Here is a 15,933-nt window from a genome sequence, read left to right as displayed (position 1 = left end):
TAGAAAATTTTGCTTCAAATATGAAGTCAATAAAACATGACCTGGATGCATAAAAGCTGTAATTAAATGACTGTAATTTATTATTTATCGGGTGCTGACGGTGCTCTTGGGTTAGTACAAAGTACAGGAAAAATGACGAGTTCTGCTTTAGGTCACAGAGACTTTTTTCCCATGTTCCTTTGGAAGCCTCTTTAGAAAGAAGCCCAGTATCAAAACAAAGTTTAAACGGTAAAGGGTGGATGGTGGATCTTTGAGGTGGATCCTATATCATTGGCTCATCACGTAGAGAGCTTACTCAGTTGAGTGCTCACTAGGTGCAAATCGGTATGAGCAAACCTCTGTTCTGGGTGAGAAGGGGATACAGAGATGTGAAAGATGTAAGCCTAGGGAGAGGTTGCAAACTTGGACTAGATGCCTCGATTCAGCTTTCCGATATATATTTTTTTTCTTTTGTCTACAGGGTGCTTTTGTTGGCTTGCTCTGTTGGGTTTTTATTTGTTTGTTTTTTAACGAGCTCGTATTTTAAAACTGGAAGTTTTGCATGCAAAAATATATGAAGTTTTTGCTTTTCTTGGCATATTGGGAGGGCGGGCAACATTCGATCCATATTCACACTGGTCAGAAATTGGCTGGAGTGAGAAACCATTGCCCTGTACAGATGGAATTCTCATCCACCAGTCCGCACACTCTTTACTGCCCTTTGATCCTGCAAGCTATCATTATTAATACAGAGCAGGAAATATAAATACCACAGAAGAAACCAAAGGCAACATGACTTTGGTAGTGGAGGGAGAGAGGAAAGGAGAAAGGGAGGAAAGGAAAGAGAGAGAAACAGAGAAAGAGAGAGAGAAGAGGAGGGAGAGAGACCATTCGAGCTGGGGAGAAGGGCAGAGGGAGAGAAAGAGAATCTTATACACACTCTATTCTCAGCACGGAGCTTGTGTTCACTTTTATTACAACAGCTTCTGTAACGACTAAACTCCGTGGACTCCAACCTCAGATCCAGAGATCCACTGAGTGTTAACGTTGGGTGGAATTTTGACATAGTTGGTCATGTACCCTTTATTTCACACCTGCAAAATTGAGAGCTTATGAATTGAAGAGAGTTGCCTAAGTTCATGTAGCCTGGGAATAAACAGGGCCAGGACATGGCCATTATGTTGAACGTGCTGAATTGTATATATTGGTTGTATCAGAGTGACTTAAATTGAAAGTGACCCCATATAGTTTTGCAGTTATAAATTTATGGCTGAAGTATTATCACAACAAACCTATAAAGATGAACTGAGATGGGAAAATTACTGGCTAGTGGCAGGCTATTAGACCATATAATGGAACTTAATTTTTTCCAAAGCTTCTCCAAGCATTGCAGACAATTTTCAATGTTTCTGAAGTGTTCCCTGTCTCATAGGCAGTGGAATGTTTCTCCCAGGAGGGATTTTAGCCACCCAGGTTCAGCACAACTGCCCTAAAGCCTCATGTAAACTCTTTACAGGCAACAGTTCAACATGGAATGCCCTTACTTTCAATTTAGTTCGTGTTGACATTACCTTTGCTATTTATCAATAAAAAAGGTAACATATGTAAGAAGATAGAATTTAATACACAGCGTGGGATTAGAGCATGGTCAATGACATTAGAACCTCAGCATCTTGTTTCAAGTTACCTTTTTAAGGTGGTCCTTGTTAAGTTTATATAAATGGAAGATATAAGAGGTTTCCTGGAGATCTGATGAAGGGGCTCAAGATTATTAATAAATAAGAGGCATGCAATTGACAGATCATAAAAGTTGATTCTATAATATAGTATATCTTATGCAGTTCTTATTATATGTCAGAACTTCTACAAAATACTTTACATATATTATTGCAGGTACTCCTACCAGCAATGCTATGAGGTAGATACTTTTTTCCCCTAATTTACAGTAATCTAAGCCTTAGAGGGATACTTAATAATTTGCTCAAAGACATATAGCTAACCAGTGGTGGAACTATGACTCAAACTCATGTCTAATCAACTTCAAAGCAATCAACCAGATTTCTATCATGTTGAATTTTCACTGAATCGCTTAACCCTAGGAATTTCAAGGACTCTGTCAAATCCTGATTAATTCATGATTCAGTCTATGAAGTTTGTAACTCGAAGCACCCCCAAGATTAGACAGCTCACTTGCAATAGAATGGAGTTAGCAAGAAAGGCTGGGATATAGAGTTAGAAATAGGGGGCACCTGGGTGGCTCAGCTGATTAAGTGTCTAACTCTTGATTTTGGCTCAGGTCACTATTTCACTGTTGTGAGATCAAGCCTGGTGTCGAGCCCCGCATCAGGCTCTGATTAGAAATAAGCTAATTTTTTATTAGCTGTGTTCTCCAGCAGGGAAAGAGATATTATTTAGCATCCCAGGAAGATGACATGCTAAGGAGTCAATAAGAAGTCTTGAGTATCCCATGAAGGGCTGAGTACACGGGAAAAGGGATAGTACATCCTGGATTTGAAGTTCCACTTGAACATTGGACAGTATTTCTGAAGACAACGAGGGTTGAAGTACAAAGCCCTAAGTTTCTTTTTTTTTTTTAATTTTTTTAATGTTTTATTTACTTCTGAGAGAGAGAGAGAGAGAGACAGCATGAGCAGGGGAGGGTCAGAGAGAGAGGGAGACAGAATCGGAAGCAGGCTCCAGGCTCTGAGCTAGCTGTCAGCACAGAGCCCGACGCGGGGCTCGAACCCACAAACCGTGAGATCATAACCTGAGCCGAAGTCGGACGCTTAACCGACTGAACCACCCAGGTGCCCCACAAATTTACTTTTCTGACAAATTCACAGGTAATCCTACTGCTTCTGGTCTGGGGACCACTCTTGAGAACCACTGACCCAGAGTGATCTCAGCTGTGGGAAGTGAGATTTGTATGTCAGACAAGGCTTTGTAATGGCAGAATTCTCTCTGAGATATTCCACAATATCCATAGGTTAATGACCCGTCCCAAACAACCAAGCTTGCAGACAGAGGATGAGTTTTCTGGGCTCTTCAGTCCAGTGACAACCATCTGTCTTCCTTTTGGGTAGATAGATGACTGACTCCTCCTGCCACAAAGGTCCAGAAATAAAACAAGATAATTTCCAATCCCTTGACAACCGGTTACAGACCTCAGCCTAAATCCAAATGGGATCTGCTTTTGCCGGCCCCTAAAAATCTTATTAGGGATGAGCGGCCCTTAGTGATTTTCTTATATGCTTCCCATCTGAATCATTTCACTCCTCAGTTTTCAGGAAAACCTATTTTTTCCCAAGCATCATTTACCTTTGAGCTATTTATGTTTTAGAGACGATTAAGCAAATGGGCTGCAAAATGATTTACGCTTGTATTATTAAAGTATTGCTTTTAAAACCTTAAACTACAATAGCATCTCATGTGTTTATTAAATCCATCTTTATAAGAATGAGCATGCGCATGCGCATGTTTGCCTTCTTACTTTTGTTTTATTTTTAGAGTGAGATTTTCTGAGTTGAACTCATACGGTATTCAAGCGCATTTCTGAGATGTTTACAGAGAAGCAATTCTTTAACAACTGTGTCTAATTTTTCAACCAATTACAGATTTTAGATTAGAAAAGGATCTTAGAAAGGAACGAGTTTAGAAGTTGGCAGACTTTCTCTGTACAGGGCTGGATGGTAAGTGTTCTCACTTCTGCAGGTGCGATATTGTGATAAAATAAGAAATATATATTTTAGTCTCCATTTCCAGGTCCCGGGAAGAGATCCTAAAACCTTTGTAATTTCCTAAGCGGTACAGGTATTAGGATTATCTTTTGTTCCAATATTTGGTCTTTGATTCTGGTTCCTGATACAGAGCCCTCAAATTCCTTGGGATTTTCTGGGTGATAGGAACATTGTTTATTCTAACAAGACAATGTTTGGTGGCTCCTAGAAAGCTTCAGCATAGGGACTGGTCAACAGAAAGGCCAAGCCATGGTTAGAAGCTTGAAACTTTAAGCCCCATGTCCCCAATCCTCCAAGGAGGGGTGAGGGGCAGGAGAGTGAGTTAATGATTGCTCATGCTTACTGATGAAGTCTCCATAAAACTCCCTGACCTGTGGGCTTCAGAGACCTACCAGGTCACTGAACCCGTTGAGGTGCCCGGAGGGTGGCGTGCTGGGAAAGGACACGTGTGCCCTTTTCCTCACACCTTGCCCTATGCATATGATCTCTTCCCTTTCTCTCTTCCTGCCATATTGAATAATAAACAAGTAGGCTAGTAAATCAACTGTTTTCTGGAGTTTTGTGAACTGTTGTAGCAAATTGTCAAACCTCAGGAGGAAGTTGTAGGATTCTCTGATTTAGAGCCAGTCACTGAGCATAGGCAACAATGTGAACTCGTGATTGGTGTCTGAAGTGGGGCAGGCTTGCGGGACTGCACCCTTAACCTGTGGGGTCTGTGCTAGCTCCGACATTCAGTGTCAAAATTGAGTTAAATGGTAGGGCATCCAGTTTATGTCCATAAAGGATTGGGGCACTTTCATGTGGGGGGACAGCCCACACATCTTTGTCTGAAGTACTGTGAGTAGAGTGTTGGAAACAAGGGGATTTTGCTTTCAGCAGGCGATATGGTCTCTGGGAACTATTGAACTCGCCTGTTTTAGTGCCCAACAGCCACAGACAATACATAAACGAGTGAAGGCCTCTGTATTCTAATAACTCTTTATTTACAAAAAGAGGTGGTGGTCCAGATTGGGCTCCTGGGCCATAGTGGGACAACCACTGACCTCGTTCATTGCATCAGTTGATCTGTGAAGAAACTGAGGCCTGATGAGATATGCAACTGGCCCAGCTTGCACAGCTAGGAAATGGCAGGGCAAAGCCTAATACTCAGGTGTGAATCCAGATGAGTGTGTGGACCACAGGCCCTTGGTACAGTAGGGATGCCTGGTACCCACTTTCCGCTTCAGGTCAATTTGTGCCTCAAAGATTATGTTATTCCGGTTGACCCTGCTGCAAACACAGTATGAGAACAAGGGTCCCCAATGTGTCCTTTATGTTTTTCTAGTTGCCTAAGTTGTAAAAATATCTCAGATGGCCTTTAAGAGGCTTATATATTTGTGAGAGTCAAGAAAATATACTTCTAAAAGGTTGATTTTTTTTTTTTTTACATCGTTGGATGGGTTAAATCATGGCACCATTCTAAAGAGGTCAGAGATGATGGTTTGATTCTTAAACTGACACGGGGGAGAGCCATTCCAAGACCGCAGATGGGACAGCACCCAAGCGAGCATTTGTTAAATGTGTTGTGTGAGCTCAGAAGGCTGCAGGGGAAGAGAAAGTGTTCCCGAGCAAAGCGCTCCCGTGGAGGGAGAGAGACTCAGAATATTTCTGGAGATTAGAAGCACAGTTCCTTTTTCTCCATGAGGAACATATTACTCTCATTGTTGGTTTTAGAATAAAAACTGTCAACCAATCCTCTTCACATCTTTGAATGTTACGCTTCTAGATAATCCAGAAACCAGCAAAACACTTTGTGTATCGTCTAGGTCTTCGTTGTCCTGCTTAATACAACAGGGCTAAATATTATTTCATTCTGTGTCATCTTATCATCTTATCTTGTTATTTTCACCCTTCTTGCTGTTCACTCCCTGAATCTGTTACAAAGCACCTAACCTGTATCTTTCCCAAAAGTACTGCTGCCTTTTGGGGAAAGTAATGAAGTTGAGGACCGAATTCAAGAACTCTTGAGGCAAGTCGTTCAAAAGCTGTGATAGTTTTGTTGGGATTTCGAACCAGAGAACTGTTCCATCTTCTTACAAATATTTTTTTGGGGGTTCTTGGTTTTGAAAAGGACAGTGACACTCTCAAATCATCTCATTGTGTGTGCATGTGTGTGTAGGTGTGAGCACACATGTGTGTGCTGTACGTGCACGTGTGTTGGGAAGGAGTTATTATGAGGAAACATTTGGTCTGAAGTCATACGTGCAGATGCCAGGATCTGGGATGGGATTGGGAACCTGTCTCTCTTTTGGTCTCTCTTTCATGGTCTTCTTGGGGCTCTCGGTTCACATATGTTGCTTTTTGCTTTTCTCTTTTTCTCTAACTACTATTTAGTCAGTTTCCTGACTGATTGCTCTCTAGCTCAGCTTATTTTTTTATGTTTATTTTTATTTTTGAGAGAGAGAGCAAGTGGGGGAGAGGCGGAGAGAGAGAGGGAAACACAGAATCGGAAGCAGGCTCCAGGCTCTGAGCTGTCAGCACAGAGCCCAGTGCAGGGCTCGAACCCAGAAACCATGAGATCATGACCTAAGCTGAAAGTCGGATGCTTAACTGACTGAGCCACTGGGCACCCCCATCTCACCTTAATAAGAGCCAGATTCATTGCCATTGCTAATTAACATTTCTCCCATTGATAATGGAATAATATGATGACTGATGTGTCCACAGGAAGCCTTTGGACAGGCCACCCTGGGACAGATGCCCACCTCAGTTTTTATTGATGGCCCCTCTGTACAAAAATCCCTGCTTGGCGTTGCTGCGGGTGATGCTATCTAGGAGACAAACCCTGGATATTTGAGTTGAATGACTTAAACTTTTATTGTATCTCTCGAATTCATTCTATTGTAAAAGAAATCCACACTTTTTGAAAAATACTTTAAAATGTGCAAATATAAGGAAGAGAACGTAGGTCATAATCCATCACCCACCTAGAACACCTGTTAATTTTGGTGATTTTTAAGTCTTTTCCTTCTGCATGATTTCACATTCAGTTGATAAAAATAATGAATGAGTTTTTTTATATTTGTTGTTTAACATTAAATCCCGGTTTTCTCTTGTGTCTCTAAACATTCTTCAAGCAGCGATAATTATTATGTGCCCTGTATATCATAGTGTAGATATGTTGTTTTTATGTAACCAATATTGGACATTGAGATGGTGTCAAGTCTCCTTGTTAAAATTGGTCAGCATTTAAGATCAATTTGTTAACACAAACTCCCAGAGGTAGACTTACAAGGTCAAAGAGAAAGAGATTTTTTAAAGCTTTTTATATGTGTTGTCGAACTGGGTTTTCTTAAAGGTTGATCCAGTTCTTAACTTTCGCCAGCCACGTACGAGAGTCCGCTGGTCCACACTTGTACAACATTTTGAATGACTGCTTTGGAAAATGAGCCTCACTATGTTAAAAAGCGTGCTGCATTATTCTATTTATCACTAATTGTTTATTATATTGATTATTCCGTGATTATTCTGTGATTATTGGTGCACGGACACAGTTGATGAACCGAGCCATCTCTAGGTAGAAATGTGTAGCACTTGGTTTTTAATTTGCACTATTTGATATGCTAATCAGTGAATGTCTGTGTCTTCCGTAGCCTTCATACACCGAATTTGACATCAGCGGTAATGTCCTCGCTCTGATCTTCAACCAAGGCATGATCTGGTAGGTCCTCTATAGGACAGTTTGTAACTTATAGAAAAGCCTCGAAGATCATTATTGCGTAACGCACTGTAGCCTGGTGTCAGAGAGGTCCACAGTCTGGGTCTAACTCAACAGTTGCCTTTGCAAAGTGGATCTAGGAAAAGCTTATCTCTATTTGTTTATTTTATATTTATATTTATTTCTTAACTTTACCTCCTCAAAGACATCTGCCTGTTTTGCAGGGCATTCCTTTATGAAATGCTGGGAGTGTATTTCTGCCTTGTAGATTATATGAAAACTTTTTTATACTTATTCTATCCTGTGACACCATGGTCTAACAGTGAAATATTAATCATCCCATAACTACGTTAAGTATAAAATAAATTCAAATAAGGCCCTTCTGAAAAACTGAGTTTATTTCGTCATTACTGAGTATATTTAGAATACAACTTGTTGTTGCTTTTGAAAATACTATCTTGCCAAATCCCATAGTGGTAGGTAATGAAACTACTGGAGATGAGACGCATGATTTAGGAAGGTTAAGCTAAAAATACGATCTCTATTTCGTAACTTGTTTCACAGGCCGTTTGTACATCAGAATTATGTCTTTTGATGTACAAAGGATTGTCATATCTTTTATTAAATGAAAGCATTCTTGCTGTAAACCTTGACAGGTTAAGATGGGCTGATGTAGTAGAAACTGTTTTTGAGTTTAAAAATTGAATAATGGCATGTGATTCATCTGGGGACCATGTGTCGTGGAAATCTGTCACTTTTAACTAAGAACCCCCAAACCACAAGCTGTTACTATTGAGCTTTTTTTTTTTTTTTTTNAACAATTGAGCTTCTTTATCCTACGGACACATATTTAATATAACATCGTCCCACTGACCACTCCATTGTCCTATGTACTAGTCGCACCAGCTTGGTTCAAGGTTTGCACAAGCTTTATATATTACTTAAATTCCTCACCCATAGCTGTATTGAGTTGTTAAACCTTTGCAAGACTGGACCTCTCTGCAAAGGTTAAAATTATCCTGCTTTAGTAATATAAAGACCATAATCAAGGACCCTATCATTCTGCCCTGGGGCCTGTCCAGTTCCTGGGCCTCACTAGGTCAATGCACATGAAGAAAATACAAAGATTATCTTCTCCATTATCAGGTGTGTTTAAACATTGAATTCCTGCCCTCTCGCTTCCTAAAGTTTGCAAGTTATGTCCCATGTGCCCAGAAAGTCATTGAAGAGTGAAACGCTTCTTTCATTCTGTAAGCAGGGAGGAAAGTCATGTTGGCCCAACCTATGACCACCAACAGAGAGAGTGAAGGGCAAAGCTTCTATAAGTTCTGGACCTTTCATTTTCTGGAGGAGGTTCTGCTGTCACAGCAAAAGATGGCTAACATCGCTACTGGAACAATGAGAAGCCATGATCTTGTATCCATTTTAAAGCTCCCCAGCTTCTACACAGAGTGCCACAAATCCCTCAGGCCTGGTGGATGCCATTTGTGCAGACATATGCTGCATGTCTGTTTCTTGTTCTTTCATAGCTAAGGCAACAGATTGGCCTAGAAATTCATTTTCATTATCAGAAAAGCCATTGCAAGGGCTGTCCTGAGGTTCACTTATAATTTTGCAACTATTTGGCCCACTATTGTTCATGTTGAAATCCTTAAATATCTAAAGACCACCCCCCATTCTCTCATGGGCAGACCCATTACCCAAATCCCTCTACTGTTACTGCACTATCCCTTTCTGCATATTCATCCTTTAGATATTGGTCAAATCTTGCTGCTTGTTGGTCTGAAGAGGACGTTAGAAAGGGATGGTGTTTTCTGAGTGTACAGAGATAATCACACACCTGAGTTTCAGAAGCAAAAGAACTATTACTTATCAGGTCAACCCTTTGAACAGATGGTCTTTTACTAACTCCCAGGAAGTCGGCAAAGGAATGGGGATGTGGTTGGTGGGCGAGATATGAGGAATGAGTATTCCCAGTGTGGTAGACTCCCCCACACAAGGGGACTCACACATGGTAAGCTACTATTTTATGAGGCACAAGGAGCTGATACTGAAGTGTGGCCACACAGAAACAAAAAACTATGGGAAGTTTGCACTCAAGTCCCTTAGTTTGTGACTGGAGACATTCAGGTACAGCTGTCGGGGTTTTTAATTAGTGGATGTTACTAAAGTCCAACTTTATAGGTAAAATCCATTTTGTCATGTAATTGGCTGGCACCATCAGTCAACTTTCATGTTATGCACTTCATTTTAAAATGGATCGCACAGGGTTTTGTCATCATATTATAAAATGACACACATATCACGTCTCTATCAGAACAGGGTGTAGAGGCAGCAGAAAACAGTGAGACAGAAGATGGGTTTGGACATTGCTCCAACACTCTCTTTGTTACCTCTTCTACCTTTGTCACCGTCTGCTGCCTCATTTTCTTGGTTGATCAGATGTGAATAATTTACCTGACATGTACCATGTCACCGGAGTAGTAAAGAGAGCTCAATAAAAGAAGCTTTCATTCACTTTGATCTCCTTGGAAGAAAAGCATTTTATAAGGCTAAGGTATTACAATGATCTTGAACTGACAGATGACAGGATCAAGTCTGGGGGAAGGGACTTAGTGAGCCGAGCTGATTAGTGGGTCTCTGGCAAAGACAGAAGGAGCATTAGGGTTCAGATATCACTTTACCAGTGCCTGTGATCTGTTTTTCTAGGTTATGGCTCTTGAGCTTGCTTGTTCAAAATGCCCATGTGATATTTATTTTGAAAAGCTGAAGTTTATTTATCTATAGATGCACCTACAAAGGTGTGTACATCTCTATGTATACAGATGAATGACGCATGTATACATAGAGGTACAAGCATGTGTGGCTTAAGGTAAGTCTAGGTATTAAATTATGTACAGATTGTGTCTGAGGATAAACTAGGTTGTGTAGCAGTTAAACACCCCCTGCCTCCCCCAATCTTAGTGGTTTACAAAGGGAAAAGTTTGCTTCCTATGTACTCTACATGTTTAATGTGGGTTAGTCGAGGGATCTGCTCTTGTGAGGTACCCTCACTCGGGAGTCCTAGCCTGGCCAGATTGGGTCCATCTGGAATGTCACTGGTTAGGGTAGCAGAGATATGAGAACAAAATCCACACAGGGCTTTGAACGTTTCTATCCAGCAGTGAGACACCTCATCTTAATTTCCATTTCCTCGGCCCCAACAAATCATGCGGCTAAGCCTGGCTTTTAGAAGAGAGCGTGCATCATCGTTCACGAGCATCTCACATGACTAATATTGGCATCTGAGACTATAGTGTTGTGCTGGGTAATTGTGGCCCCTGACCCGAGACTGCCACTCATTCGCTCACATTTTTGAAGCTCTGGGGTCTCTCTGGCTATCCTGCGACAAAGACACTTTGTATTGTTCCAAGGTCTATCTTCTTACTTTTTTTTTTTTAATTCATAAAATTTATATTATAGAGAAGTTTGGGGCTCACAGAAAAAACTGGGGGTGTGTGGGGTTCCCCAAAACCCCCATGCCCTCCCCCACACAGCCTCCCCCACTGTTGACATCTCACACCGCAGTGGTANTCTCTCTCTCTCTCCTAGAAATAAATAAAAAAAAAAAATTAAAAAAAATTTTTTTAAATAAAAAATATCATTCAGAGCTGTTGTATAAAACCTTATCAACAAGAAAACCCAGATTTGGGGAAGATCCCTCCTTTAAGTGAAATACTTTAATGCTGGCTTCCATCATTTCAATTACAGAAATAGCAGAAATGAATTTCTTCATCTAACTGCTCTCCTGCCCCTCTCCCGACCAACACAATATACCAAATTTGTATTGGATTGGTTAAAACAGCCTCTCTACATTCAAGAAATATAAATGCTGACCCTAACTAGAACTGCCGAGGGCTTTATTATAGCTGGGACAGTTGGAAAGATAGGACTCTGCTTATCCTTCGAAAATAAGTACACATATATCCCTTTTCTGGTTTGAGGCCAATACATTGCTATTAATACGGTTTTATGATACTAATGGATTTTCTCGTCAAAGAAATCAAAGAAAAGTGAAATTTATTTTGTTGAAAATAACCAACTAAGCCATCAAAGAAAAGTGACCTCACCTAAGTGCTTCCTGTTTAAAAGTGACATTTAAAAATAGTTTTTAAAAGTCAGATATGCAAAGCGGTGGATTTCCAGGACAAACTGAAGTAAGGAGGTGAACAAATTAAATTAAATGGATGTGTTGACTTTTCATCTCAAACACATAAAGCTTCCTATAGATTATCAACAAAACACGGTCTATTATTGGGCATACATACATCAGCTCTAAAACACAATAGCTACATAGCTAATAGACAAAGGCCTCAGAGAAAGAAAAATTCATTTAAATTTTTCTCTTCCATTAAGCAAAACTTAATTAGCCCACAAGAAAAGTAATTAATCCAGATGTGTAGTTTATTTGAATAGAGTGAGTGGTAATTTAAGGGTAATTTATTAAAAAGAAGTTAAATTTTTAGATTTATTAATTGATGATTTGAGCATTAGGGGAAATCAAGTTTATTTTAGAAGTAGAAGAGAGAAGTAAATATATATAATATATTCTCTGGTGTAGTTTAAATTTATTAATGATAACAGATATAGTTCGTGAACAGCATAATTGCTGTGGATCATGTATGCAGCCCTGTGATAATCGGAAAGATGGTAAGCTGTGCATAGAAGATGGAAATTGAGTAGTCAGGTTTATTTATAAAAAGAGTTGGTGTGGTTGAAAGCGGCACTACATTTTCTCCCTTTAGAAGTAAACGTGACGTGAAATAAGCAGGTGCTGTGTGGCTTTGTTATGAAGAGAAGACTTGAACTGAGCAGAGCCATGTTTTTCTTTCCAGGATGGGCTCCTTCTTCGCCCCCAGCCTCCCAGGCATCAACATCCTTCGACTCCACACATCCATGTACTTCCAGTGCTGGGCCGTGATGTGTTGCAACGTTCCTGAGGCCAGGGTCTTCAAAGCTTCCAGATCGAACAATTTCTACCTGGGCATGCTATTGCTCATCCTGTTCTTGTCCACCATGCCTGTGCTGTACATGATCGTATCCCTCCCGCCATCTTTTGATTGTGGCCCCTTCAGGTTCTTGCCTTTGAAATTCCATTTGGCTGTCATTTTCTTCCAGGCGTGGAGATAGAAATGGTCACTCCTATGAGCCTTTTCTTTTTTTCTTTTTTTCCTCTGAACAATGGTATTTTGGTCTGTAGAAATGAGATTCTTTGAGCTTCCAGGCTCATTAGGTAACATGGAGATCCTTAGGCAAGTTCCATCGATTTTCTTATTTGGGAATCATAAAAGAGAAAAGGATTGGAGTGCACCAGGCTCTACCTGCGTAAATATGGACAGTAAATCTGAGCTATAAGGGGATAGCAAAGAGCAAGTTTTCATTACAATAGTCGGGATGTGGGACATTTTCCAGATGCTGGGCCACCATGTCCAAAAAGCAGAAGTTATTGCTATGCCATGTCCAATAGAAAATAATTAATTAATTGAAAGTAGATTTTTCCACAAGCTCCCTAGGAAATTGGGTCATTATTAGATAACTGTGAATATAGAGTGGGTCACACAACTTATAATCCAAAATGCTCCATGCTAGCAAAGCAATTGAGGATGATGTTTATCATGTATATTCTCCCCCAAAGAACAAGGACGGATCGCTCAAGTCAGCAATAAAGAGTCAAGGAGTCTCTCTGATCCAAGCTGAAACGTACTTTTCTCCTGTTCTCTATGACAAGAGTGCTGACGGTGACACTTATCAAGAAAGTTGAGGGGCGCCTGGGTGGCTTAGTTGGTTAAGCGTCCGACTTTCGCTTAGGTCATGATCTCGCGGTTCGTGGGTTCGAGGCCCGTGTCGGGCTCTGTGCTTACTGCCAGCTCAGAGCCTGCAGCTTGTTTCAGAGTCTGTCACTCCCTCTCTCTCTGACCCTCCCCTGCTCACGCTGTCTCTCTCTCTCTCCTAGAAATAAATAAAACATTAAAAAAATTTAAAAAAAAGAAAAGAAAAGAAAGTTGAGTCTCCGGGATCTGGGGGATTGAGATTTCATTCCCCAAATAGGGCCTCAAAAATGAATCTACCACAAGTTCCTCCCCCTCAACCCCAAGAATCTCTGCCTATTGAGTCACTGGTCAGCCTGCATTTGAGTTATTTCTCCTTTTCAAGTTAAAGAAATGTGAACATGAAAATCCACGTGAATAACAAGTATGAGGCAATAATGGCCACATGTAATTTCCCCGTCATGCTGTCTGACGCAAGTTATTAAAATCAAAAGTTTTGTTGCCCACAGACCTAAGTATAAAAGAGGCATTTCATTCTAATAATAGGTTGAGTTATTATTGCTTTCCTGGGCAGGGCAGGGGGAAGAAAAAGAAAACATGTTAAGCCAGCTGACAGAGCAAAAACATCTGGAGTTCTGTCATTTAGGAAGCTGATGCTGACAAATCCTGATCACCCCCACCCCCACCCCCACAGTGGGCTGAAATAAATAATGCAGACAGTGACATCTGGAGACTAAATATGAAATTGCAGTCTTGAAGAATAGCTTGGTCTTAATAAATTCCTAATGAATCTCAGGGTACAAAGTTCAACAGATAAGCCATTCAAAGACTTCAGTTAATTGCAAATTGCCCGCACAACAAAGGATCCTGGATGAGTTTTAGATGTGCTTTGAACTTTCTAATTGGAAGTCAATCCTTCTGAGAAAATGTATCAACCGAAGGGAAACTTCACAATGTCTGCATGGAGCCGGATGGTGGTCACACAGAGGTCATTCCTGTGAAAAATACTGAGCTAGCCAGGCACAATGGCCACACAATTTTAGCTTTTTGAGCCTAACTCTCTGCCTGTCTTTATATCACATAGAGTTACTATGATTTTAATGAAAAAAAAAAAAGAGTCTGTATCTAAGGCATAGTATCTGATTTTAACCAAGTGTTTCCTGATTGACAGATGTAAGCAAAATTACTACATATATATTACTATTTTGAGATCAAGAAAATTTAAATACTTTCAGTAGCATGTCAGGAAAGGGGTATTTCTATCTTATTTAAACAGTCTACTTCTCCTGTCAGTTTATTCATTTTGGAGCAAAAGAATGCATACTTCATTTATTTGTTTGGACTTAAACGTTTGAAAGGGTTGCTCTGCCCTAGAAATGAGATGAGAAAGCGTGTATTAGGATCTTCATGGCTTGGCGTTCTCAAGGGTCCTGAGTTTGGGACGGTTTTCTCAGCCTGCCTCGTGAGGGGGGTCTGACCCCACTTGGCCCTTGGGTGGGCAGTGACCACGCGTTTTCGGTAGGTTAATGATGGCCACGCCCACCCAGTAGCATAGTGATGCTTGATCACTCCCAGGTACAGGCATGTTTTAGGCAAGGTGGTTACAATACCTTACAATACCCCCCATTCTGTGGGGTGCCTGGATGGCTTAGTTGGTTGAGCGTCCAACTCTTGATTTCAGCCCAGGGCATGACCCCAGGGTCATCCACAACTGGTTTAAGATTCTCTCTCTCTCTCTCTGTCTTTCTCTCTCTGCCCCTCCCTGCTCTGGCCCTCTCTCACTCTCTCTCTCTAAAATAAAACTTAAGGAAAAAAAAAGAATTCTGTAAGAAATTTGATGAGGTATTCCAGCTTGTCCTGATTTTATAAGACCTGATTTGGGAGGGTGAATTTTCAGAAAACTATTCCAATAGGCTATTAAGTGGATCCACCTTACACAGCTCAACAATTTCAAAACTATTTGTTTGTATCCACATGAAGAAAATTCTCATTGCTCCACTATATTTGCTGACACGATGCTTCTCCTCCAACATCTCACTGATAATTCTGAACAATTTATAATTCTCTAGGTTCTCACATACCTTTCTACTAACATTATGGTAATTATATTTTTATGTATTTTCATCTTACTGCAAAGGTATTCTGTGTTTCTCCTAGAAAACCTGGAAATTATAGAAACATTTCTCCATAAAAATAAACACTATTCATAACCCCAAAGACCTGAAATAACAACCCTCCATGTTTCAACATTTCAGAATTTTGTGTTCTGGTTTTATTTTTATGCTGATTTTTAAAATAACTGAGGTCATACAATAAGTGGAGACTTATATTATATTGTGAGACTTTTATATTTATTTTTAGTTTTCTTTTAAATTGTGACATTGCTATTGTATTATTTATTTGCTATTATAACTTATGTGCTTATTCTTTTACTAATGTGGCTGACTTCTAGAGATTGGGGATAGAATATTTTCATGTCTGGGGGCACCTGGGTGGCTTAATCAGTTAAGTGTCCAAATTCAGCTCAGGTCACGATCTCATGGTTTGTGAGTTCAAGCCCCACATTGGGCTCTGCACTAACACTTCAGAGCCTGCCACGGGTTCTCTCTCTCTCTCTCTCTCTCTCTCTCTCCCTGCCTCCCCTCTCTCACTTTCTATCTCTGTCATAATAATAGACTTTAAAAAATATTTTTAAAAAAGAATATTTTTATGT

The 15,933-nt window shown here is 40.3% G+C and overlaps 1 protein-coding gene across 8 annotated transcripts in view; it reads left to right on the top strand.

Moving 5' to 3' along the window:
• TMC1 (transmembrane channel like 1) overlaps positions 1–15,933 on the top strand; it is a 139,634-nt gene that overhangs the window by 111,083 nt on the left and 12,618 nt on the right. For all 8 annotated transcript variants that reach the window (XM_077759383.1, XM_077759386.1, XM_077759385.1 and 5 more), the window contains 2 exons: positions 7,349–7,416; positions 12,288–12,527. In XM_077759383.1, the coding sequence (XP_077615509.1) occupies positions 7,349–7,416; positions 12,288–12,527 (308 nt within the window). The remainder of the gene's footprint in view (positions 1–7,348; positions 7,417–12,287; positions 12,528–15,933) is intronic.

The sequence above is a fragment of the Crocuta crocuta genome, unplaced genomic scaffold (genome assembly GCF_008692635.1).
Source record: "Crocuta crocuta isolate KB4526 unplaced genomic scaffold, BGI_CrCroc_1.0 scaffold41, whole genome shotgun sequence".
In the NCBI taxonomy this organism is placed as follows: domain Eukaryota; kingdom Metazoa; phylum Chordata; class Mammalia; order Carnivora; family Hyaenidae; genus Crocuta; species Crocuta crocuta.
The sequence above is the reverse complement of the archived record's forward strand: the minus strand, read 5'-3'. Positions and strand labels throughout refer to the sequence as shown.